The sequence below is a fragment of the Oncorhynchus nerka genome, linkage group LG7 (assembly GCF_034236695.1).
Source record: "Oncorhynchus nerka isolate Pitt River linkage group LG7, Oner_Uvic_2.0, whole genome shotgun sequence".
Classification (NCBI taxonomy): domain Eukaryota; kingdom Metazoa; phylum Chordata; class Actinopteri; order Salmoniformes; family Salmonidae; genus Oncorhynchus; species Oncorhynchus nerka.
Window position 1 is genome coordinate 71,775,761 of NC_088402.1, and position 27,846 is coordinate 71,803,606.

The 27,846-nt window shown below is 48.0% G+C and overlaps 1 protein-coding gene across 1 annotated transcript in view; it reads left to right on the forward strand.

The window, feature by feature from the left end:
• Positions 1–27,846, forward strand: part of LOC115119279 (calmodulin-binding transcription activator 1-like) — a 727,371-nt gene that overhangs the window by 207,625 nt on the left and 491,900 nt on the right. Inside the window, exon 4 of the mRNA XM_065020792.1 lies at positions 25,065–25,132. Coding sequence (XP_064876864.1) covers positions 25,065–25,132 — 68 coding nt within the window. The remainder of the gene's footprint in view (positions 1–25,064; positions 25,133–27,846) is intronic.

Genomic DNA, 27,846 nt, shown 5'->3' on the forward strand with positions numbered 1-27,846 from the left:
GACAGTGACCGATAGAGAGAGAGAGTGACGGATAGAGAGAGAGAGACAGACAGACAGACAGTGACCGATAGAGAGCGAGACAGACAGACAGACAGTGACCGATAGAGAGACAGACAGACAGACAGACAGACAGACAGAGACAGACAGACAGACAGACAGACAGACAGACAGTGACCGATAGAGAGAGAGAGTGTGACCGATAGAGAGAGAGAGAGACAGACAGACAGACAGTGACCGATAGAGAGACAGACAGACAGACAGACAGACAGACAGACAGACAGTGACCGATAGAGAGCGAGACAGACAGACAGTGACCGATAGAGAGAGAGAGACAGACAGACAGTGACCGATAGAGAGAGAGAGAGACAGACAGACTGAGAGAGAGACAGTGAGATACAGACAGACGGACAGAGACCGACAGACAGAGGCAGACAGACAGAGACACAGAGAGACAGAGACCGACAGACAGATGCAGACAGAACAGCAGGGTCTTAAAGCTGTACCAACATAACAGACCCTAGGTCTGGGGTTAGGTTACGGTTGTGTTGGTAGGTTTACTACTAGATGGGTTGGCTGTTGGCTGTTCTGGGAAACTGGAGCTGAACTTTTAAATACTGGACCACTGTTCTCTGACACTAGATCTGGTGTGATGGGTAGACTACACTGGCAGGGAGGTGGACTGGTGGAGGGGTGGACTGGACTGGGTCTGGGAGGGTGGACTGCAATGAATCTGGGACTGAGAGGAGGAGCTAGTGTATGATGGCTAGACTGGGTCTGGTGGCTGGGAGGATGGGATCGGGTAGGAATAGAGGAGGCCACTGGGAGGGTGGGATCAGGTAGGAGAAGAGGAGGCCACTGGGAGGGTGGGAGCTAGTAGGAGAAGAGGAGGCCACTGGGAGGGTGGGAGCAGGTAGGAGAAGAGGAGGCCACTGGGAGGGTGGGAGCAGGTAGGAGAAGAGGAGGCCACTGGGAGGGTGGGAGCAGGTAGGAGAAGAGGAGGCCACTGGGAGGGTGGGAGCAGGTTGGAGAAGAGGAGGCCACTGGGAGGGTGGGAGCTGGTAGGAGAAGAGGAGGCCACTGGGAGGTTGGGAGCTGGTAGGAGAAGAGGAGGCCACTGGGAGGGTGGGAGCAGGTAGGAGAAGAGGAGGCCACTGGGAGGGTGGGAGCAGGTAGGAGAAGAGGAGGCCACTGGGAGGGTGGGAGCAGGTAGGAGAAGAGGAGGCCACTGGGAGGGTGGGAGCAGGTAGGAGAAGAGGAGGCCACTGGGAGGGTGGGAGCAGGTTGGAGAAGAGGAGGCCACTGGGAGGGTGGGAGCTGGTAGGAGAAGAGGAGGCCACTGGGAGGGTGGGAGCTGGTAGGAGAAGAGGAGGCCACTGGGAGGGTGGGAGCTGGTAGGAGAAGAGGAGGCCACTGGGAGGGTGGGAGCAAGTAGGAGAAGAGGAGGCCACTGGGAGGGTGGGAGCTGGTAGGAGAAGAGGAGGCCACTGGGAGGGTGGGAGCAGGTTGGAGAAGAGGAGGCCACTGGGAGGGTGGGAGCTGGTAGGAGAAGAGGAGACCACTGGGAGGGTGGGAGCTGGTAGGAGAAGAGGAGACCACTGGGAGGGTGGGAGCTGGTAGGAGAAGAGGAGGCCACTGGGAGGGTGGGAGCAGGTTGGAGAAGAGGAGGCCACTGGGAGGGTGGGAGCAGGTTGGAGAAGAGGAGGCCACTGGGAGGGTGGGAGCAGGTTGGAGAAGAGGAGACCACTGGGAGGGTGGGAGCTGGTAGGAGAAGAGGAGACCACTGGGAGGGTGGGAGCTGGTAGGAGAAGAGGAGGCCACTGGGAGGGTGGGAGCAGGTTGGAGAAGAGGAGGCCACTGGGAGGGTGGGAGCAGGTTGGAGAAGAGGAGACCACTGGGAGGGTGGGAGCTGGTAGGAGAAGAGGAGACCACTGGGAGGGTGGGAGCAGGTAGGGTCTGGTGGCTGGGAGGGTGGGAGCAGGTTGGAGAAGAGGAGGCCACTGGGAGGGTGGGAGCTGGTAGGAGAAGAGGAGGCCACTGGGAGGGTGGGAGCTGGTAGGGTCTGGTGGCTGGGAGGGTGGGAGCTGGTAGGGTCTGGTGGCTGGGAGGGTGGGAGCTGGTAGGGTCTGGTGGCTGGGAGGGTGGGAGCTGGTAGGGTCTGGTGGCTGGGAGGGTGGGGGTCTGGTGGCTGGGAGGGTGGGAGCTGGTAGGGTCTGGTGGCTGGGGGGATTGATGTACTGTCACCTGGATGTGGGTTCTGCCTGAGTGCTGGAGCACCAGGTCTCCAGTAACAGTGACGCATGGCCATGAATTATATTACTCCTTGGCAGCTGCTCACGCCTAAATTCATCTCAGCAGTCATTTACTTATTTATTTATTTAAATGTCACACCATTTGTCAAAAGTGTTTATTGCAATACAAAGAACAGAAACACAGCAGGATTAAAAACTAGGCTGATTTCGAATATTTGATTGAATAATTGTTGAGCAGAGCAGGTGACGTCATTATGACAGGTGTGAAGGTGTATCCCACAGCGTTCTGATTAAACGCTGTTTCAGCCCAAATGTCATCTTACAAAATGGCACCGGCTGCTTTGATACACAAGCCTGATACTCTCTCTACCTATCCAAAGCACCTTATTGGGACTCAGTGAGTAACAATGAATAACACCTCTGTCTGGTCCTGTCTCAGCTTGGCCCAGCTCAGTGCATAGTATAGTAGATAGGTGTATAGTGACGTCCCAGGGTCTTTGTTCAGTCCTGACATGGGTATTGGGAGCCCTTTGTTCTGGGCGGAGAGGCCCATTCACGGCGCTGCCCAGGGAACAAATTTAATCTTGTTGACAATTAATAGCTTTGCGGCATGTTTAATTAAGAACAAGTAGCCAGTGAAAGAGGAAGGGAGAGACAGAGGGATCTGCCAGAGATAAACAGAACAGAGAGAAGAGGAGAGAGGGATAGAGAGAGAGAGAGCCAGTCTGGCCTTACCAATAGGAGCAGGGCCATCGTCTGACTCATCGATCCACTGCCTGATGTCTGGACAGAGGATCCTTCACAAAGAGAAAGGCCTCCTTCTCCTTCTCTCTCTGAAAGGTCTCAAGTTTTAGAGGGGAGAGAGATCGGCGACAGATAACACACATTGTGAAGATTGGACTATGCTTATAGGCTCCACACAAAGCAGGGGGCTAGACGAGGAGGGAGCGAGGGAGATCCATAAAATCTTGTTATAGCTTGGGAAAAGCAGATGAAGTGCACTTTAGTGATAACATAACTCTCTGATGGGAAATGACCTTGATGTGGTGATGATGATGATTAAGGCTTTACTTAGTCATTCACACTAGGCTCATATGGTACTGTATATCCAGGATACACTGACAGGACTGGTCCAGGGCCTTTTGTTGAGATGGGAAATGCTGTCAAGAGGAGACTGGCTGGATTGGATTCTGGCTGGCTGTGATCTTTCTTCCTGGTATTGTGAACAGGAAAAGGCAGCAAGCCAGGAAAGAAGAGGAGAGACAGAGAGAGAGAGAGGAGAGGGGAGAGGACCCCCTGACAGCCTGTCTGATAACCCAACAATAGAATAGCAGCCATGGCCAGCCCGATGTGATGCGATGCGCTGGACAGATAGCACAACACACTCTTCAATTAAAGTGTGGCACACTGGCCCTCCTCCAGAAAGAACAATCACATCAGTCACTGTGATGGCAGCAGTAGAGAGCAGGCGTGTGTGTGTCTGTGGGAGAAATGTGTGTGTGTGTGTGTGTGCATTCATACGAGTGTGTATGTGTGTGTGAAGAGAAAATGTGTGATATGGACGAAGGGCGATCCCCTCATGGTGACGAGCCGGAAGAAGAGAAATTCTCTTTGCTGGCCTGCTAATTGGTCTGAGCAGCGTCCCTGTGTTGAACTGCCGTCTCTGGTGCTATTACCCTCAACTTCTCTTCATGCCTTCTGTTTCTCTCCCTCCTTCTCTGGAGCGTAGCAGGCTGCTCTCCAGCTGTATAGGGTGGTGGAAACACTTCATATCTTTTTCACTAGTCATTTCAAGAAGACATCTTCTGCCCTTTACCTCTGCCTCCCGTCTCTCCCTGTCTCCCTATCGGTCTCCCTCCCTGTCTCCCTATCTGTCTCCCTGTCTCCCTGTCTCCCTGTCTGTCTATTTGTCTCCCTGTCTCCCTGTCTCCCTGTCTGTCTGTCTGTCTGTCTGTCTGTCTGTCTGTCTGTTTGTTTGTCTGTCTGTCTGTCTGTCTGTCTGTCTGTCTGTCTGTCTCCTGTCTATCTGTCTCACTGTCTATCTGTCTCACTGTCTGTCTGTCTCACTGTCTGTCTGTCTGTCTCCCTGTCTATCTGTCTCCCTGTCTATCTGTCTGTCTCCCTGTCTGTCTGTCTGTCTGTCTCCCTGTCTGTCTGTCTGTCTGTCTGTCTGTCTCCCTGTCTGTCTCCCTGTCTGTCTGTCTCCCTGTCTGTCTGTCTCCCTGTCTGTCTGTCTCCCTGTCTGTCTGTCTCCCTGTCTGTCTGTCTCCCTGTCTCCCTGTCTGTCTCCCTGTCTCCCTATCTGTCTCCCTGTCTATCTGTCTCCCTGTCTGTTTGTCTGTCTGTCTGTCTCCCTGTCTGTCTGTCTGTCTCCCTGTCTGTCTGTCTGTCTGTCTGTCTGTCTCCCTATCTGTCTCCCTGTCTCCCTGTCTGTCTCCCTGTCTGTCTGTCTGTCTGTCTGTCTGTCTGTCTGTCTGTCTGTCTGTCTGTCTGTCTGTCTGTCTGTCTGTCTCCCTGTCTGTCTGTCTCCCTGTCTATCTGTCTCACTGTCTATCTGTCTCACTGTCTGGCTGTCTCACTGTCTGTCTGTCTGTCTCCCTGTCTATCTGTCTCCCTGTCTGTCTGTCTGTCTCCCTGTCTCCCTGTCTCCCTGTCTCCCTGTCTCCCTGTCTGTCTCCCTATCTGTCTTCCTGTCTGTCTGTCTGTCTGTCTGTCTGTCTGTCTGTCTGTCTGTCTGTCTGTCTGTCTGTCTGTCTGTTTGTCTGTTTGTCTGTCTGTCTCCCTGTCTGTCTGTCTCCCTGTCTGTCTGTCTCCCTGTCTGTCTGTCTCCCTGTCTGTCTGTCTGTCTCCCTGTCTGTCTGTCTGTCTCCCTGTCTCCTGTCTGTCTCCCTGTCTCCCTGTCTGTCTCCCTGTCTCCCTGTCTGTCTGTCTGTCTCCCTGTCTGTCTGTCTCCCTGTCTGTCTGTCTCCCTGTCTATCTGTCTCCCTGTCTATCTGTCTCCCTGTCTATCTGTCTCACTGTCTGTCTGTCTCACTGTCTCTCTGTCTCCCTGTCTGTCTGTCTCCCTGTCTGTCTGTCTCCCTGTCTGTCTGCCTCCCTGTCTGTCTGCCTCCCTGTCTGTCTGTCTCCCTGTCTATCTGTCTCCCTGTCTGTTCCTTGTCTGTAGATTCATAGCTCTGGTCCTTTAATACCAAGAACATCTCTTACTTCTGTGTATCATATCCTCCTCTGTGCTGGAGTAACACATTTCCCTCCAGTCTCTCTCTGACCACGTCTTTCTCCTTTCAGTACATTTGACTCTGTTGTGCTTTAAGAGAAATGTTATACAGTAGCCAATATCGCTAGTCTATATCCAGAACACAGTGGGACTTTATTTTTGAATGGCTGCTGTGCACATGCACACGCACACGCACACACACACACACACACACACACACACACACACACGCATGCACACGCATGCACACACACACACATGCACGCACACGCATGCACATGCACACACACACACACACACACACACACACACACACACACACACGTACACTCTCACCATGTGACAGAAAGAACCCATGGCTGAGTGGTCAAAGGGAGGTGCAATTTCACAGTGAGCCCAGTAGGTGGTTCTGGGGTGCGTCTCGGATTGGAACTTAGAAATTGGTTCTTGTCATTTGGCGGCGCTGAATAGTGGAATTCAGGGGATAATTCCGCCATTAATTGATTCTGGGGGGCTGAAATAAATAGGCTCTCAGACTTGCATGAGTCTCATCTCACCTCATTCTGGCATTTTTGGGGAGATTGGTAGACTCTCCGCTGGTCGCCTCCCACCACGGTGGCCTTGGATTGGAAGGCGGATGTCATGTGATTGATGTGGATAATACAAGGGAAACCTTCTGGATTGCATTTGCATTGTCCCATCATTGTGTGCCTGACAGGTGGTCTTTGACCTTTATCTTGCCCTGGGAAATCATTACAGGGTTTAATGTAATGCCTATATAGCACTATATTTCATCTGTCAGGGGAGAACTTCAATCATGTTGTACAGTGCATCGTTAATCAGCTGGTAGATATCCTAGTGAAAACATTACAAAGGCACTGTTTAATGCTTGTGTTGGATTTACAGCACATACAGCAGTATTCTCTTCAAGAAGAATGTAAAGGTCATTGCATATGGCCAGTTACTGTAGTTATGAGAGTCTCGCAACAGTTTGGTCTGTTGAGAGTTTGGCTTGGTTTTGATGAGATGAGGAGGAGAGGAGGAGAGAACAGTACAACGATGTGTAACCGACAGACTGATGTCTCGGGCAGCGGTGGAGCTGGTGGGGAAGGTCAGTTTTATGGAGCCAGGCGAAGCGTAGTGTGGGCTCCATCCAGCTCGGCTCTCCTCTGTTGGTGTGTCAGCGGGGGAACAGGTGTCCTGCTGTAGGGATGATGAAGAGGATGTGGTGTGGAACACCAGAGGTCACAGACACAGGAGGGGCAGGCAGTAAACCTGTCTGCCCCCCCCGCAGAAATACACACGCTGAGAGAGACACACACTGTTCCATCTACTAACGACCATCTCCTCCTCTCATCTGCGTCCTGGTCAAGGCTTCACTCCAACCTGCCCCGGAGTCTTCCCTCACACAACTTACAGCCAGAGGGAGAGACAGGTGAAGGACTTGCTACAGAAGTCTTCCCTCACACAACTTACAGCCAGAGAGAGAGACAGGTGAAGGACTTGCTACAGATGTCTTCACTCGCACAACTTACAGCCAGAGAGAGAGACAGGTGAAGGACTTGCTACAGAAGTCTTCCCTCACACAACTTACAGCCAGAGAGAGAGACAGGTGAAGGACTTGCTACAGAAGTCTTCCCTTCACACAACTTACAGCCAGAGAGAGAGACAGGTGAAGGACTTGCTACAGAAGTCTTCCCTCACACAACTTACAGCCAGAGAGAGAGACAGGTGAAGGACTTGCTACAGAAGTCTTCCCTCACACAACTTACAGCCAGAGAGAGAGACAGGTGAAGGACTTGCTACAGATGTCTTCACTCGCACAACTTACAGCCAGAGAGAGAGACAGGTGAAGGACTTGCTACAGACGTCTTCCCTCACACAACTTACAGCCAGAGAGAGAGACAGGTGAAGGACTTGCTACAGAAGTCTTCCCTCACACAACTTACAGCCAGAGAGAGAGACAGGTGAAGGACTTGCTACAGAAGTCTTCCCTTCACACAACTTACAGCCAGAGAGAGAGACAGGTGAAGGACTTGCTACAGAAGTCTTCCCTCACACAACTTACAGCCAGAGAGAGAGACAGGTGAAGGACTTGCTACAGAAGTCTTCCCTCACACAACTTACAGCCAGAGAGAGAGACAGGTGAAGGACTTGCTACAGAAGTCTTCCCTCACACAACTTACAGCCAGAGGGATAGACAGGTGAAGGACTTGCTACAGAAGTCTTCCCTCACACAAGTTACAGCCAGAGAGAGAGACAGGTGAAGGACTTGCTACAGACGTCTTCCCTCACACAACTTACAGCCAGAGAGAGAGACAGGTGAAGGACTTGCTACAGAAGTCTTCCCTTCACACAACTTACAGCCAGAGAGAGAGACAGGTGAAGGACTTGCTACAGAAGTCTTCCCTCACACAACTTACAGCCAGAGAGAGAGAGACAGGTGAAGGACTTGCTACAGAAGTCTTCCCTCACACAACTTACAGCCAGAGAGAGAGACAGGTGAAGGACTTGCTACAGAAGTCTTCCCTCACAGCCAGAGAGAGAGAGACAGGTGAAGGACTTGCTACAGAAGTCTTCCCTCACACAACTTACAGCCAGAGGGAGAGACAGGTGAAGGACTTGCTACAGACGTCTTCCCTCACACAACTTACAGCCAGAGAGAGAGACAGGTGAAGGACTTGCTACAGAAGTCTTCCCTCACACAACTTACAGCCAGAGAGAGAGACAGGTGAAGGACTTGCTACAGAAGTCTTCCCTCACACAACTTACAGCCAGAGAGAGAGACAGGTGAAGGACTTGCTACAGAAGTCTTCCCTCACACAACTTACAGCCAGAGAGAGAGACAGGTGAAGGACTTGCTACAGAATTCTTCCCTCACACAACTTACAGCCAGAGAGAGAGACAGGTGAAGGACTTGCTACAGAAGTCTTCCCTCACACAACTTACAGCCAGAGAGAGAGACAGGTGAAGGACTTGCTACAGAAGTCTTCCCTCACACAACTTACCGCCAGAGAGAGAGACAGGTGAAGGACTTGCTACAGAAGACCTGCCTCTCAAGGATATATCAGTTGGCCAATAGAAAGACAGTATATCATTCTAGATTGGTGTTCTCATTCTATGTTGTTCTTATTTCTTTACTATGAGGTGGCCTTGTTGGTGATATACTTCAGATACCTTATCAGACTGCTGCACTAACCACTGGGTCTTACTACAGACTAATTGTGGGTGGATGACAGAGATTGATGCCTTTCATTTCAGTTACTTTATGTCCCTCTCTCATCACACCACCAGATCCATTCACATATAAACCCATCTCTCGCTCCTCTCTTCCATCCTCCCACTTTATCGCCTGCTTGATCACCCTGCACTCTCTCTTTCTCCTCTCTGTTTCATTCACTCTCTCCCTGCCTGGAAACCTCTCCTGTTCTTTGTCTATATTTCTTTTACACCCCCCCACACACACACACACAGACACATGCATATGAAATGCACCAACCCACTTAGTACACACACTTAGCAGCAGGCAGGCGAGCCTCTTATGTTGTGGTACTCTGTTGGGTGAGAGGTGGGAGGCGGGCGGCGTGTGGAGGCTGACCATCGCACTGCTCTCTCAAGGCTAAATGATTACATCCTCTCAAAGAACAGTTTAATTTCCATCGGAGACGGCGGCCATGGCACCAAAGCCAAAACAATCTCGCTAAGTGCCAACTTCCTCTCTCCTGGTTGGCATCCCCGCCTCCTTCCGTCTGCCTACCCGCCTGCTTGCCGCCTGCACCCCAGTGCCTCTCCTCTCCAGTGCCTCTCCACCATTATGTCTTGTTGTTGTTACACTGTAACACCCAGCCATGGTAAACTAACAGATAGAAGAACAGTGTAGTGTAGTGACGCAGCTTTCTTTACTATAGCATTGATTGTGGAGGCATGGAGGCGTGCAGAAGGAGAGAGGAGGAGGATCCTCAGGAGAGTAGCCCCTCTCTCAGCCGGCCGATCAGCCTCAGTATCTCCTATAGATGACCCCCAACATGTGAAGCAGAATGTACAGAAAGTCATTGATCAGCAACTGGAAAACATCTAAGCCATTCAGGATCACTGTAGTATTGATCACAGTGTAACTATGTTTAACGTAGACCAGTGGACTGGGCCGCTTGTCTCTCCCTCCTCATCTTCCCCTGCAGGCCAGGGAGAGATATGGTGGACCATGGGCCCTAGCTGTATGTATACATGGAGGAAAACATTCCTGAGGTGTGTTTTAAACATCCAGAAAGCATTTATCCACGAGGTGGAATGTTCTTACCGTTAATAACCAGAGAGAGCAGGTATGGTGAGAGAAAGTACACTCATACAGGATACTATGTTGCTGTGGCCATGCATGATACATGCGATACAGGATACCTTACGATACGCTTCAGTGGCAAGTTCATCCTGGCGATGAGTCTCCACGGTAGATTTTTGTATGGTTGGCATGCTGGTACCCAGAACTGTGGGACGCCGGCTGTGGAGGAGAGCATTGTGGGTAGTATAAAGCAGCAGCGGGAGGAGCATTCCGTTAGGGGTGATAAAACAGAGGCAGCAGCGTGGCGCTCCGCTCTGTCTGGGCATCCTTAGGAAGCCCCCAGCAAGTTGGAGCAGGTGTTAATGGGCAGGGTGTTGGGGTACAGGTTTCACCAGGTATTAATGGGCAGGGTGTTGGGGTACAGGTTTCACCAGGTATTAATGGGCAGGGTGTTGGGGTACAGATTTCACCAGGTATTAATGGGCAGGGTGTTGGGGTACAGGTTTCACCAGGTATTAATGGGCAGGGTGTTGGGGTACAGATTTCACCAGGTATTAATGGGCAGGGTGTTGGGGTACAGATTTCACCAGGTATTAATGGGCAGGGTGTTGGGGTACAGGTTTCACCAGGTATTAATGGGCAGTGTGTTGGGGTACAGGTTTCACCAAGTCTTAATGGGCAGGGTGTTGGGGTACAGGTTTCACCAGGTATTAATGGGCAGGGTGTTGGGGTACAGGTTTCACCAAGTCTTAATGGGCAGTGTGTTGGGGTACAGGTTTCACCAGGTATTAATGGGCAGGGTGTTGTTGGGGTATTAATGGGCAGGGTGTTGGGGTACAGGTTTCACCAGGTATTAATGGGCAGGGTGTTGGGGTACAGGTTTCACCAGGTATTAATGAGCAGTGTGTTGGGGTACAGGTTTCACCAGGTATTAATGAGCAGTGTGTTGGGGTACAGGTTGCACCAGGTCTTAATGAGCAGTGTGTTGGGGTACAGGTTTCACCAGGTATTAATGGGCAGGGTGTTGGGGTACAGGTTTCACCAGGTATTAATGAGCAGTGTGTTGGGGTACAGGTTGCACCAGGTCTTAATGGGCAGGGTGTTGGGGTACAGGTTGCACCAGGTTTTAATGAGCAGGGTGTTGGTGTACAGGTTTCACCAGGTATTAATGAGCAGTGCGTTGGGGTACAGGTTGCACCAGGTCTTAATGAGCAGGGTGTTGGGGTACAGGGCATTTTTAAACACTGCTCAATGACTCATAGAACAGCCTCAAACAGCCTCGCCCCACTCAAGCAGATGCCAAGTGCAGCTGTCCACACACACACTATTGTTACTCCTCTCTTTCTTTTCAGCTCCTAAAGAGAAAGACCTGTGTCCTCGGTACTATCCTGCATGCTATAGTAGAACTAATCCACCCTTCACTCTCTTTCAGGCAAGCTGAGGTAAATTTACTCGAAAAAGGTTATAGATGTACATTTTATACAGTTGTATATTTTAAGCAATAAGGCCCAAGGAGGTGTGGTAGGAGTGCCTGGACACAGCCCTTAGCCGTGGTATATTGACAATATACCACAATCCCCCGATGTGCCTTATTGTTATTATAAACTGGTTACCAACGTGATTAGAGCAGTAAAAAATCATAGGTTTTGTCAAACTAAGGGCAGTGTCCAAGTCAGCCAATCAGCATTCAGGGCTCAAACCACCCAGGTTATAATCAAAGTTAACAGGGGGTGGTAGTGGGGGTAGCCAATGGCGCTGTCTCCGACGAACCTTTTTAGAGGCCCTCTTCTTGGCCACAGATATTTGCTCTTTTAAAGCAAATTTCCTGCAATTCTACACATTTTGTCATAGGTCTGAGAAAAAAAAAGTTTTAAAGCTCATTTCCTACAATTCTACACATTTGGCAATGGGGCTGATGTAACCGATGTGAAATGGCTAGCTAGTTAGCGGTGGTGCGCGCTAATAGCGTTTCAATTGGTGACGTCACTCCTCTGAGACCTTGAAGTAGTGGTTCCCCTTGCTCTGCAAAGGCCGCAGCTTTTATGGAGCGATGGGTAACGATGCTTCGTGGGTGTCAGTTGTCCCTGGTAGGGGTGAGGGGATGGACTAAAGTTAAACGTTTACACTGAGAGAAAATGGGCAGTTTTGAAGATCATTTCCTGCAATTATACACATTTTGTCATTTATATTATTTTTTATTTCACCTTTATTTAACCAGGTAGGCAAGTTGAGAACACCTTTATTTAACCAGGTAGGCAAGTTGAGAACACCTTTATTTAACCAGGTAGGCAAGTTGAGAACACCTTTATTTAACCAGGTAGGCAAGTTGAGAACACCTTTATTTAACCAGGTAGGCAAGTTGAGAACACCTTTATTTAACCAGGTAGGCAAGTTGAGAACACCTTTATTTAACCAGGTAGGCAAGTTGAGAACACCTTTATTTAACCAGGTAGGCAAGTTGAGAACACCTTTATTTAACCAGGTAGGCAAGTTGAGAACACCTTTATTTAACCAGGTAGGCAAGTTGAGAACAAGTTCTCATTTACAATTGCGACCTGGCCAAGATAAAGCAAAGCAGTTCGACACATACAACGACACAGAGTTACACATGGAGTAAAACAAACATACAGTCAATAATACAGTAGAAACAAGTCTATATACGATGTGAACAATTGAGGTGAGATAAGGGAGGTAAAGGCAAAACAAAAGGCCATGGTGGCAAAGTAAATATAATATAGCAAGTAAAACACTGGAATGGTAGATTTGCAGTGGAAGAATGTGCAAAGTAGAAGTAAAAATAATGGGGTGCAAATGTCATGGCTTATGCCGTGTTCTTATGCTATCTGAGTGACTAAAACATTATGTAAGGTATAAACGCCAACTTTCTGTACGTTAGCTTGGAAATAATGGACGACAAAGTTCATCTTTCCAAGGTAAGTTAATGCACAGAACAAAGACATTTCTCCTGCTTATACCACAGTTGCCAAAGTAAACAATACTTAAGCACACATTTACCGGTATAAATAAAAAAAATCTTCATATTTTCATTTTAATAAGCAAATTCATACTTTTTCATGTTCTGGTTGCTAAAGACGAGACCCAGTCATTCGATTAGTTCTATATTTAAGGACATGACCCATTCTATATGTCCCGTTGCCATGCTCACTGGCAAAATGATCCCTTGCTTGCTAGCTAGCCAGCTACGGCTTCTACAGTTATGACTTCTGAAGCCAGAATAACAGCAACGTAGCTGCATTTGCATTTGTTTAAGCTGTTTTCTATTGACTTTCATGTAGATACATCCATACTAATGAGCGGATTATGCCCAATTTTGCCTGGCATAGTGCCTACTCATCAGGACACTCGTCGACACTGTTCATTACGAGAAGATCACATTGCATATCAAAACTAGGCTAGAAGCAAGATAAATAGTTTTTTGCTAGCAAACCTGTCAATATGACAACTGAATTCAAAAATAAAAAACAGCTGGTTATAGTAGAAATGTAATGTGGGAGGATTTGACGGCATAGCGCCGCTTAGAGACGGGATAAATTCATGTTCATCACTCGCCATGTTAGATCATCAGAAGCTCCAAATAAATATGTCTTCTTCAAAACCAAATCAATTGCTAGCTATCTACGTTTTTCTTCGTTGTACTTGGGTTTACAATGTATCAAATTAAGGTTTGTGTGGTTGTTGGTTTAGCTTTCTGTAACTTTGTAGCAAGTATAGTCTGCATGTGTAGGCGCATATTGCGTCATTATTTCAAGTTGTCCCGATATCTTCCAACTGTCCCGTTATCTGGTTTTAATGCCCGTTCTAGAATGTCCTTCTAGCCAATCCGAAACGAATATCTAACAAAGCTGTGGTATAAAACAAAATAAGTGGGGGGCCCTGCCATGACATTTGGGGAATTTAAAATTCTCCCTATCTAGTTTTTATTTTGGTGACGTGGTAGATCACAAATATTGTATTTAAAACCTACACTGAGTGTACAAAACATTAGGAACACCTTCCTAATATTGAGTTGCACCCTTATTATTTCGTTGTGGCATAAACTCTACAAGGTGTCGAAAGCGTTCCACAAGGATGATGGCCCATGTTAACTCCAATGCTTCCCACAGTTGTGTCTAGTTGACTGGATGCCCTTTGGGTGGTGAACCATTCTTGATACACACGGGAAACTGTTGAGCGTTAAAAACCAAGCAGCGTTGCAGTTCTTGACACACTTAAACCGGTGCGCCTGGCACCTACATACCCGTTCAAAGGCACTTCAATCTTTTGTCTTGTCCATTCACCCTCTGAATGGTACATACACCGTCCATGTCTTAGCTGTAGCAAGGCTTAAAAATCCTTCTTTAACCTGTCTCCTCCCCTTCATCTACACTGATTCAAGTGGATTTAACAAGTGACATGGAATGATTAAGTGAATATTGCTTCATTATATTTTCTACATAGTTTATATCTGGTTTTAGTCATTTAAGTTTAGACTGAAAAAGTTTTACCATCCCAAAAAGCAAAATCATAATGTTTGGAGTGGCGGCAACGATATAACAACGGATGAATATAGGGGAAACACTGTTTTAATCCATGTCTACTACACCTTTTTCCAACTCTGAATAATATGATACATTTCCATAGTTCTTCCCTCTAGAAACAATGATCTACCTTTGATCAGTTATATGGCCACATGAGATCATATTGATGGTTCTGTGTTTGAAATATTGTTGCGAGTACATTACGAATTCATGAGCAAAAAAGACCCAAAATGATTCACCGTGGAGGCTGCACTCTGCAGGATTGAAGGGATGTCCACTTTTTAATCACCAGACCTTTACTCCTGCTGCTTTTCACACATTTGTCTTTGTCATACTCATGCTTTATTCCTCTCACTCTTTTTTTGTTTATTCCCTCTTTTTTTCTCTTTCGCTCTCTTCTTTCACTCCCCCTATCTCTCTCGCTCCCTACATGTCCCTGACTCCATCTCTCCTGTGTCTAATTGCATTTGAATTTGTCTTCCGGGATCCCTTGATACTGGAGCAGCTCTCCACTCTCCCCCACCACTCTCTCTCTCTGTTTCCTCCTCCCCTCTCCCCTCTAATCCATTTGTGCCTGGCCCTAGCCAGCTTGATTTCATGGGTTGCCCTGGAGGAAATATCAGATGACCTGGCTCTCCACACAGAGTCTGGGTTCCTGTGGATCTGGGTCGTCAGGGAGGCTCCACTCACCATATCTGTCCTCACCCCCCACCCCTTTCCTCTCATGAAGCTTCCTGCTTTCAAGTGCAGGCCAAGGTCAAAGACAGAAGCACCGTCAGGCAGGATACATTCCGTCATTCATAAAGAATGGCCAGAGGCACTATATTACAATATACCCTATCCTAACCTGCCTTATGCACTGTGATAATTCTCCAGTAACATTAACTGAGGCTGGTAATCAATACACTGTAGAACATTGTTTTTATAAGTCAGATTTAAATAGCTTTTCATTAGTGCCATTATACTATAGGCCTATATGACTGGAAAAGACAAGTAATGGGTAAAAGAGGACGAATAACTGTTTGACCTCAGGTTTTCATAGGCATATTGCACGATTAAACTAAGGGTCAATCTATCAGGGTATAAACCCACATGTCTGTTGTTCAAGGTTTTTTTTATTCGAGGTTGTTTAAAAAAAATTATATTAAACCATCACACAGTGAGACAAACCTTTGTATTCAAATGGTAGGGGTGAGTGCCTCAGAGACACGAGACCCCCTTGTCAGATCAAATGCGCTGTGGCACCTTGGGAGAGAGAGCCATTATGGATGGTGTTAAGAGACAGGTGTCTGATCCGCCCTGAGATAATGCCAAAAGACTCCTATCTGTCCCTTTTAATGAAACAGCAAGAGTTGTTTCAAGTGATTAGGTCTGTCATTCCAATGGGGGAGCGTTGATCCTCTCAATGCCTCTCTTCATACATAAATCAAAGCTACCCTAGCCAGAGGAACTGAACAGCAACAAACAGCCAGGCGGCCAGCCAGGCGTGTAGCTAGCCAAGCCCCTAAGTCACCCAGGGACAGTGTTACTACCAGTCTCACAAAAAGCCCCATCAAACAGCTAACCAGTCTTTAACTAACTGACTTAATGAAGTGATGCAGTCTGTCTGATCAGCTTCACAAAGGAACTGCCCTAGCTCAACGCTCCCCAGACAGTCATTACAGTGGATTTTAAGACAAAGACAGGGTCAAATGGTGTTTATTTTCCATGGGGCTGCCATCTACCCACTTCCCTCTCTCTCTCGTCTGGGTGCCAGCAAATGAAATAAGGTGAATATGTTAGTGTCATCTCTCATTTCAAATAGGTAGACATTTCAAAGTGTGATTTTCTCTGGAGAAAACGCTGTTACTTCCGCAGTGTGAAAATATCATTTGAAAAGAGGGAGGCATTGAATGGCAGAGCCAGACGTCTCAGAGTCAATCTCGTTTGGAGGCTTTCACCTCAACGTTTAGAAAAGCACGACACACTGATGAGACGGTGACTTTGTGGCTGCTAGGAGGGAGACGGGACAGACAGAACAGAGCTAGCTGGGTGATGCAGAGAAGGAAAGGAATGATACCCTGTGAAGTGTTAAGTTAATCATATGTCAACCAGAGACAGGTCACAGTAATCAGCCTCTCTGATTGTAACAGGCTTATGGAGAAGAGGATGCACAAACAAACCCTTTCAAGGTGTCTAACATCTCCCATTAACTGGTATAGGACTCTGTCATGTAGCTAGCATACTATCTGTGCTCTCCGTAGACGTACGTGTCACAGCTTTGGAGAGAGACAAAAGAAACAAATTAGATGGCTCGGCTACAGCAGCAAACAGCTGCATGTTGTTTTCTTTGCTAAATGAAAGGGCTCTTTGCATTCATTCCCTGTGTCAATTACAGAGACTAGCTACGGATCATATTCTCCTGTCCACAGCTAGGCTGTTGATTGGTGCTGTTTACCCAGTTCTGCTGCGAGGGAGCTTGACAAGCAGCTAGACGTAGTAACACATGGACATATTATTGCTGTATATTTCAGTCAGTTGAACGTTGAAGTACAGATGAGTGAACAAATGTGCCCTGCAGGGTTTCACCTGTGAGTCAGAGTGTGTGCTGGGTTTGACCTGTGAGTCACACAGGGTGAGATGTAGTGTACTAGGTTTGACCTGTGAGTCACACAGGGTGAGATGTAGTGTACTAGGTTTGACCTGTGAGTCACACAGGGTGAGATGTAGGGTACTAGGTTTGACCTGTGAGTCACACAATGTGAGATGTAGTGTACTAGGTTTGACCTGTGAGTCAGAGTGTGTACTAGGTTTGACCTGTGAGTCACACAGGAGATGAGATGTTTGAGTGTCACTAGGTTTGACCTGTGAGTCACACAGGGTGAGATGTAGTGTACTAGGTTTGACCTGTGAGTCACACAGGGTGAGATGTAGTGTACTAGGTTTGACCTGTGAGTCACACAGGGTGAGATGTAGTGTACTAGGTTTGACCTGTGAGTCACACAATGTGAGATGTAGTGTACTAGGTTTGACCTGTGAGTCACACAGGGTGAGATGTAGTGTACTAGGTTTGACCTGTGAGTCACACAGGGTGAGATGTAGTGTACTAGGTTTGACCTGTGAGTCACACAGGGTGAGATGTAGTGTACTAGGTTTGACCTGTGAGTCACACAGGGTGAGATGTTGTATACTAGTTTTGACCTGTGAGTCACACAGGGTGAGATGTAGTGTACTAGGTTTGACCTGTGAGTCACACAGGGTGAGATGTAGTGTACTAGGTTTGACCTGTGAGTCACACAGGGTGAGATGTAGTGTACTAGGTTTGACCTGTGAGTCACACAGGGTGAGATGTAGTGTACTAGGTTTGACCTGTGAGTCACACAGGGTGAGATGTAGTGTACTAGGTTTGACCTGTGAGTCACACAGGGTGAGATGTAGTGTACTAGGTTTGACCTGTGAGTCACACAGGGTGAGATGTAGTGTACTAGGTTTGACCTGTGAGTCACACAGGTCACACAGGGTGAGATGTAGTGAGATGTAGTGTACTAGGTTTGAGTCACTGAGATGTAGTCACACAGGGTGAGATGTAGTGTACTAGGTTTGACCTGTGAGTCACACAATGTGAGATGTAGTGTACTAGGTTTGACCTGTGAGTCACACAGGGTGAGATGTAGTGTACTAGGTTTGATCTGTGAGTCACACAGGGTGAGATGTAGTGTACTAGGTTTGACCTGTGAGTCACACAATGTGAGATGTAGTGTACTAGGTTTGACCTGTGAGTCACACAGGGTGAGATGTAGTGTACTAGGTTTGACCTGTGAGTCACACAGGGACCTGAGTCATGTAGTGAGATACTAGGTTTGACCTGTGAGTCACACAGGGTGAGATGTAGTGTACTAGGTTTGACCTGTGAGTCACACAGGGTGAGATGTAGTGTACTAGGTTTGACCTGTGAGTCACACAGGGTGAGATGTAGTGTACTAGGTTTGACCTGTGAGTCACACAGGGTGAGATGTAGTGTACTAGGTTTGACCTGTGAGTCACACAGGGTGAGATGTAGTGTACTAGGTTTGACCTGTGAGTCACACAGGGTGAGATGGTTTGACCTGTGAGTCACTAGGTTTGACCTGTGAGTCACACAGGGTGAGATGTAGTGTACTAGGTTTGACCTGACCTGAGATGTAGTCACACCTGTGAGGGTGAGATGTAGTGTACTAGGTTTGACCTGTGAGTCACACAGGGTGAGATGTAGTGTACTAGGTTTGACCTGTGAGTCACACAGGGTGAGATGTAGTGTACTAGGTTTGACCTGTGAGTCACACAGGGTGAGATGTAGTGTACTAGGTTTGACCTGTGAGTCACACAGGGTGAGATGTAGTGTACTAGGTTTGACCTGTGAGTCACACAGGGAGATGAGATGTTGACCTGTGAGTCACTAGGTTTGACCTGTGAGTCACACAGGGTGAGATGTAGTGTACTAGGTTTGACCTGTGAGTCACACAGGGTGAGATGTAGTGTACTAGGTTTGACCTGTGAGTCACACAGGGTGAGATGATGTACTAGGTTTGACCTGTGAGTCACACAGGGTGAGATGGTTTTGACCTGTGAGTCACACAGGGTGAGATGTAGTGTACTAGGTTTGACCTGTGAGTCACACAGGGTGAGATGTAGTTTGACCTACTAGGTTTGACCTGTGAGTCACACAGGGTGAGATGTAGTGGTTTGACTAGGTTTGACCTGTGAGTCACACAGGGTGAGATGTAGTGGTACTAGGTTTGACCTGTGAGTCACACAGGGTGAGATGTAGTGTACACACACACAGGGTGAGATGTAGTGTACTAGGTTTGACCTGTGAGTCACACAGGGTGAGATGTTTACTAGGTTTGACCTGTGAGTCACACAGGGTGAGATGTAGTGTACTAGGTTTGACCTGTCACACAGGGTGAGATGAGTCACACAGGGTGAGATGTAGTGTACTAGGTTTGACCTGACACTGAGATGAGTCACACACACAGGGTGAGATGTAGTGTACTAGGTTTGACCTGTGAGTCACACAGGGTGAGATGTAGTGTACTAGGTTTGACCTGTGAGTCACACAGGGTGAGATGTAGGGTACTAGGTTTGACCTGTGAGTCACACAGGGTGAGATGTAGTGTACTAGGTTTGACCTGTGAGTCAGAGTGTGTACTAGGTTTGACCTGTGAGTCACACAGGGTGAGATGTAGTGTACTAGGTTTGACCTGTGAGTCACACAGGGTGAGATGTAGTGTACTAGGTTTGACCTGTGAGTCACACAGGGTGAGATGTAGTGTACTAGGTTTGACCTGTGAGTCACACAGGGTGAGATGTAGTGTACTAGGTTTGACCTGTGAGTCACACAGGGTGAGATGTAGTGTACTAGGTTTGACCTGTGAGTCACACAGGGTGAGATGTAGTGTACTAGGTTTGACCTGTGAGTCACACAGGGTGAGATGTAGTGTACTAGGTTTGACCTGTGAGTCACACAGGGTGAGATGTAGTGTACTAGGTTTGACCTGTGAGTCACACAGGGTGAGATGTTTGAGTGTACTAGGTTTGACCTGTGAGTCACACAGGGTGAGATGTAGTGTACTAGGTTTGACCTGTGAGTCACACAGGGTGAGATGTAGTGTACTAGGTTTGACCTGTGAGTCACACAGGGTGAGATGTAGTGTACTAGGTTTGACCTGTGAGTCACACACAGGGTGAGATGTAGTGTGTTTGACCTAGTCACACAGTTTGACCTGTGAGTCACACAGGGTGAGATGAGATGTTTGAGTGTACTAGGTTTGACCTGTGAGTCACACAGGGTGAGATGTAGTGTACTGAGTTTGACCTGTGAGTCACACAGGGTGAGATGTAGTGTACTAGGTTTGACCTGTGAGTCACACAGGGTGAGATGTAGTGTACTAGGTTTGACCTGTGAGTCACACAGGGTGAGATGTAGTGTACTAGGTTTGACCTGTGAGTCACACAGGGTGAGATGTAGTGTACTAGGTTTGACCTGTGAGTCACACAGGGTGAGATGTAGTGTACTAGGTTTGACCTGTGAGTCACACAGGGTGAGATGTAGTGTACTAGGTTTGACCTGTGAGTCACACAGGGTGAGATGTAGTGTACTAGGTTTGACCTGTGAGTCACACAGGGTGAGATGTAGTCACACACACAGGGTGAGATGTAGTGTACTAGGTTTGACCTGTGAGTCACACAGGGTGAGATGTAGTCACACAGTACTAGGTTTGACCTGTGAGTCACACAGGGTGAGATGTAGTGTACTAGGTTTGACCTGTGAGTCACACAGGGTGAGATGTGTAGTTTGACCTGTGAGTCAGGTTTGACCTGTGAGTCACACAGGGTGAGATGTAGTGTACTAGGTTTGACCTGTGAGTCACACAGGGTGAGATGTAGTGTACTAGGTTTGACCTGTGAGTCACACAGGGTGAGAGATGTTTGAGTGTACTAGGTTTGACCTGTGAGTCACACAGGGTGAGATGTAGTGTACTAGGTTTGACCTGTGAGTCACACAGGGTGAGATGTAGTGTACTAGGTTTGACCTGATGTAGTGTACTAGGTTTGACCTAGGTTTGACCTGTGAGTCACACAGGGTGAGATGTAGTGTACTAGGTTTGACCTGTGAGTCACACAGGGTGAGATGTAGTGTACTAGGTTTGACCTGTGAGTCACACAGGGTGAGATGTAGTGTACTAGGTTTGATCTGTGAGTCACACAGGGTGAGATGTAGTGTACTGGTGTGTGAATATTTCCCCTTTGTGATGGAATGCAGGCCAGAGGCAGTAAGGTCAGCCGATAGAGTCCAGAGCTCGTTGACGGCTGCTGGCTTGAATTTGATGCACCATCAGCTTGCCTTGTCCTCCGCTCTCCCCTCCGCCTCACTCTGCTCTGTTCTGCCTACGAAGCGTGTGTAGTCAACTAGAAAGCAGCACTAGCCTCTCATTATGCCGCCCAAACAAACTCTGTCTCTTTGCAGCTGTTTAACGGCCGCACGTCTGTTTTTGTTTGTTTTCTCGCCGTAAGATTATTGCACCTTTATGGTTGATCAGGGGCTTGAAGTAATCCCTGGCATCTGTTCAGAGAGAGGGGGGCGATGGAGAGGGAGCCTCCATCCACTCCTCTTTTATTTACCGGACCGACTGGGCCCGCTATTTCATCTCCAGCTGCCCGGCCTGGCCGGCGGACTGCTCAGAAGAGAGTGATATAGAGGGCTGAGGCCACCGGAAGAGGTTACACCAGCTATTTATTCCTCCCGAAATGAACACTCTTCCCAACAGCATCTGCCTGTTTTAGGAGGGAGGGAGGAAATGAATGTAGTAGTCACCCTTTTATTCAAATGTATTTTGTAATATGTGCAGGAAAGTATATTTCTTGTTGGTGATGGTGCTGCACAAAACATAGGTCTAGTTGTGTCCATCCCTGCACTGTAGTGTTTCTCCTATATCTTAGCTGACGAGGCAGATGCTTGTTACCATCATGTGAATATTCCACTCAGATACTGTATTTACTTTGCCACAACAGTGTAGTTTTGGTTGGCACAGTAAAATGACCATCCTCTCTGTTCTCCTTGTGCTCCACATGCTTCTAGTCTCAGGGGCCTGAATGTCCATATTTAGCTCAGTAACTCCAAAAAGCTTTCCACCACTGTAGGTTGACATTTCTCTTCATGTTATTGTACCCTTTTCCTAATTCAATCCTAAACTACTTGCTGGAGTGAAGAGACAACAGCTCTAGCCCCCACCTTGTCATGCTGTGGCCATGGCTTCCTCCCCTCTGGTCATTATGGCAGGGAGACAGGAAGTTAATCGACGCTTTATTATCTCCCAGCCTGCACCTGGAAGCCATGTCATGCTCCCTCGCTCCCCAGCGGGACCCCTGCCAGCCTGAGATCCCTCCTCACCTTGGCTCCTTCCTCACCCTGGTTCCCCCAGCAGCCCCTTGGGCAGGCTCAGCCAGGATTAGGCTCTGGTGGTGCTGGTCACTGCCAGGACACACTCATCATGACACAGGACCAGGGGGAGGCTGCTTCTCAGCTCCTAGCCATAGATGTTCATCACACTGGGCATAGTGTGTGTGTGTGTGTGTGTGTGTGTGTGTGTGTGTGTGTGTGTGTGTGTGTGTGTGTGTGTGTGTGTGTGTTTATGCGTGTGCGTGTGTACTCTCTCCGACACTATGGGATTATTCTGTATGTGAATGGGGATTTATTCAGCTGATATTATCACTTGTTGCTGCGATTTCCGTTGTTGCTTCTCCCGTTATTGTTGACGTTATTTCCCCGTGTGGACAGGACAAGTAGCAGCACACATGAAGGGACATATTGTGTAAACATAGCCCATATACACAAAACGTTTTGTTCACACACCACACAGAGACACACACACACACATCCCTAGATATCGAAAGTATGATATTATTGTAGGAGATGACACCAGGTCTCTCCTCCATGCCTCCTCATCTAGGTGTCTGTATGTCTGTCTCTCTGTCTGAGTAGCTGACAAATGCTCTGGCTGAGGGATGAATTGCTGGCTGTCACTGGTAATCATGAGGTTGTCTGGCAGCATCCAAAGTGCTGCCCATTAGTTTGGTGTGAGAATGGGTGGGTAGCCTGGCCTGCTATGCCTTTATACTCTGACTGACACAAGAGCCACTGTGATCATTGAAAACATGACAGCCCCTATAGTATCTCAATTATCTACACTGAACAAAAATAGAAACGCAACATGCAACAATTTCAAAGATTTGACTGAGTTGCGGTTCATATAAGGAAAGTCAATTCATTAGGCCCTAATCTATGGATTTCACATGACTGGGAATACAGATATGCATATGTTGATCACAGATACCTTTTTGGATCAGTAAACCAGTCAGTATCTGGTGTGACCACCTCATGCAGCACGACTCATCTCCTTCATATAGAGTTGATCAGGCTGTTGATTGTGGCCTGTGGAATGTTGTCCCACTCCTCTTCAATAGCTGTGAGAAGTTGCTGGATATTGGCGGGAACTGGAACACACTGTCGATCCAGAGCATCCCAAACATGCTCAATGGGTGACATGTCTGGTGAGTATGCAGGCCATTGGAGAACTGGGACATTTTCATCTTACAGGAATTGTGTACAGATCCTTGCGACATGGGGCCGTGCATTATCATGGTGAAACATGAGGTGATTGCGGCTGATGAATGGCATGACAATGGGCCTCAGGATCTCATCATGGTATCTCTGTACATTCAAATTGCCATTGATAAAATGCAATTGTGTTTGTTGTTTGTAGCTTATGTCTGCCCATACCATAACCCCACCGCCACCATGGGGCACTCGGACATCAGCAAATTGTTGACATCAGCAAACCACTCATCAACCTGACGGCATACACGCTGTCTACCATCTACCTGGTACAGTTGAAAGTGGGATTCATCCGTGAAGAGCACACTTCTCCAGCGTGCCAGTGGCCAGAGAATTGTGAGCATTTCCCCACTGAAGTCGAACTGCAGTCAGATTAAGACCCTGGTGAGGACGACGAGTTGAGATGAGATGAGGTTCCCTTACATGGTTTCTGACAGTTTGTACAGAAATTCTTCGGTTGTGCAAACCCACAGTTTCATCAGCTGTCCAGGTGTCTGGTCTCAGACGATCCTGCAGGTGAAGAAGCTGGATGTGGAGGTCCTGGGCTGGCATGGTTACTTGTGGTCTGCGGTTGTGAGGCAGGTTGGACGTACTGCAAAATTCTTTAAAACAACACCGGAGGTGGCTTATTAGAGAAATGAACATTACATAATCTGGCAACAGTACTGGTGGACATTCCTGCAATCAGCATGCCAACTGCACGTTCCCCCAAAACTTGAGACATCTGTGGCATTGTGTTGTGTGACAAAACTGCACATTTTAGAGTGGCCTTTTATTGTCCCCAGCACAAGGTGCACCTGTGTAAGGATCATGCTGTTTAATCAGCTTCTTGATATGCCACACCTGTCAGGTGGATGGATTATCTTGGCAAAGGAGAAATGCTCACTAACAGGAATGTAAATACATTTGTGAACACAATTTGAGAGAAATAAGCTTTTTGTGCATATGGAACATTTCTGGGATATTTTATTTCAGCTCATGAAACATGGGACCTTTACGCTCTACATGTTGTGTTTATATTTGTGTTCAGTGTACATCTATCTATAGTAGCTGTAGCATCTCCTCACTGTACTTCATAGCATCTCCTTTACTGCACATGTAGAGGACTTTATAGTATCCACATACTAGTTAGCCTAGTTCCAGTACATGGCAATGTACTGTGTGAGTGGTGTGTGCTGATTATTCCAAGGCTAAAGTGTGGATGGCTACATAGATGGGTGTCAAGGGCAGATCAAAGCGGATTGGGGGGAGGATCGAAACCAAGGAAAATGAAAAGCCGCTCTCTGAATGTGAAACGCTGGAGACGTCAATCTGTGTGAGAAGCACCTTGAAGTCTTCGGAGGAGAGGTTGATCAAAACCTGCTTAACTAAGATGGTCTCAAATAGGATCTGACCTCTGCTGCTGTGTGTTGCATCTCTTGTCTCTGTACTTTACCCAATCTCCATTTACCTGGCTGGTCCTTTATAAGCATAGGACCTGCATCATGTCTTCTCTTTGCTCCCTCTGTGTTTGTGCTGTGTGTTCTCCTGTCTGAAGGTCAATGAACCGTGGTCTCCACAATGTATTAGCAACACTAGCTCCAGGTGACTGAAGCCTTTCCTTCTCTCCCTCCCTCCCTCCCTCCCTCCCTCCCTCTCTTCTCTCTCACAGGAAATCGCAGCTTACTTGATAACGTTTGAAAAGCATGAGGAATGGCTAACGACGTCCCCTAAAACAAGGTAAGCGAGATGTCGACGTCTTCCAAGATATAACCACAAATAACATCTCTTCACAGAAAATACCACACTGTGCCTTTTATTTTGTAGGCTTCACTCCACAGTATAATTTTCTTCATTTGAGATATTTGTGTCTCGTGCCGAGTACCAGGAATCCCTACTGAACCCATTAGAAAACCACCCCCCCATGTTGAGAGTTGGATAGACGTTTAATATTACAAGCTGCCTGATGGCAGTTTGGAAAACTTTGCACCTTTCAGAAGCTATTTGAGCCAGACGATGGAATATTAATGTTGACTAATTATTGCCTTTTAGCGGGCCAATTAAGACAACATGCACTCCTCTGGTCTCCGCTGTGAATGTGATGCTAATGTGTTGGTATCTGTCTGCACATTCACACATCTCCAATAGAACGAAGTAGGGTTGATTTGAGGGCTTGTTCTGCATGTGGGGAGGGAGGGAGGGAGGAATGTGGATATGAATGTCAATAAGAAGTAACTTTTGTAAATGGAAAAATGATGGCACCACAGTGATTATATCCATGATATGTAGCATATGCCAAATAAGAAAACTCCTACCTACCCTGTCCTATCAAAGTATTTGTTTGTGTCTGACACAATGAATTAAATGTAAACAGTGTTGATGTTATTTCCACGGTAACAGTATTTACTCTTATTTATACCACCATAGTTCCCATCCTGGAAACCGAGTTACCGACCGTGAATTATGTCATAAATCCACATCATTAACGCTGGTGGACATCTCTTTATTTGACTAGCTTTGAGTAACAGGCAGTGTTAGGCTGTGCTGGGCCTTGCCATTCTCTTCTGCGTGTAGAGCGAACACAGAACACACAACCAACCACCCACTGGGATCTACCACAACACATCCTGATGAGGAATTGACTCTGTGTTTAAATATATTCTAACTTTTCTCTATCATCAGCCTCCTTTACCTCCTTTACCTCCCCCTCCTCTCCCTTCCATCCCTGGTGTTATTAACAGTCCTCATCCATGTGTAACTGTACTGTTGGCCCTCTGACACACAGATCAGTCCTCTAGTTCCTCTCCTGCTCCTCTCCTCTCCTCTGCCTGCCAGGGACATTGATAATGGCTCCTCATAAAGAAAGTGGCAATTAATAATACGTTTCCCTGTGTAATTGTAGAAGATGGCCCAAAGAGCGCCCTGACTTCTACTCTACGCCTTTTTATCATCACCCCTCTCCAACAATGAACTCCCCCAACCAGGCCTCCTTGTCGTCAGACACCGGGGGAATATTTGACATTAGGCCCAATGTTATTAACGTCTGTCCCCAGGAACATGTAAAACAGCAGGCTCTGTTATCTTGCTGTACTTTACAGTAACTAGAATGAAAAAAGGAACACTCAGCGGTATTAACATAAGTACAGGAGCAGTACTCTGGAGAATGAAGGGACTAATAGACAATAACAGGGAACGCTTTTGAGGCTCGAGTCACACATTGTCCAATCAGCATCCAGTTGGACTATAATGGTGATGGTGGTGGAGTCTGTGACTAACTGTCACCAGTCTGCTGGGTCCTAGAGGCCACTGAGTCCTAGAGTCAGTCCTGACCTGTCAGGAACCATGTGTGTGTGCTGATGTTGCAGTAGATGTGGCACTGAGGGATGAGATGGAGGCCGGGGGCCAGACAGAACCACAGAGCCTACTTAGGAGGAGTGGACAGGAGCAGAGCTGCACCTTACATGGGAGGAGCTGCTATATTATGGCTGTTATGGCATTTATGTAGGGGTGAGGGTGATACGGCCAGGCAGGCAGGCAGGAGTGGAGGGGCTGCGGCTGTAGAGGCGGAGGCCGGGGGCTGGTGTAGTGTTTGTGTTCCTGAAGCTGTCCGTCAGAGAGAGAGAGAGGGTAAAGCTTTGTGACAGACCGGGGGGGAGCAGGGTGATTGATGGAGTCTGATTGATGGGCTGTAACCTTTCTGTTACAGCACTTTGCTGAGAGGTCAGGGGTTGTACAAGGGAGAGCTGTGCTTAAGGGCTGGACGGAGTGCCATTTGTCATCACACCCACCTCAGAGAGTGTGTGCATGTGTGTGCACACGTATCTGTGTGAGGACAGGAGATACGACCTGCATTAGGAGGTACGAGGCTCTGTTGCCGGGTCAGTGGACTGGGCTGTGAAAGAGTCCAGCAGGCTGAGAGAGGCCAGCAGGCTGAGAGAGAGAGGCCAGCAGGCTGAGACAGCCACTAGGCTGAGAAAGAGGCCAGCAGCATTAGAGAGGGAGGCCAGCAGGCTGAGAGAGGCCAGCAGACTGAGAGAGAGGACAGCAGGCTGAGACAGCCACTAGGCTGAGAGAGAGAGGCCAGCAGGCTGAGAGAGAGAGGCCAGCAGGCTGTCAGAGAGAGTTCAGCAGGCTGTGAGAGAGAGGCCAGCAGCCTGTGAGAGAGAGGCCACCAGCCTGTGAGAGAGAGGCCAGAAGGCTGAGAGAGAGAGGCCAGCAGGCTGTGAGAGAGAGTCCACTAGGCTGAGAGAGAGAGTCCACCAGGCTGAGAGAAGGAGTCCACCAGGCTGTGAGAGAAAGGCCAGCAGGTTGTGAGAGAGAGAGGCCAGCAGGCTGAGAGAGAGAGTCCACCAGGCTGTGAGAGGACAGCAGGCTGTGAGAGAGAGGCCAGCTGGCTGAGAGAGCGAGTCCACCAGGCTGTGAGAGAGAGGCCAGCAGCCTGTGAGAGAGGCCAC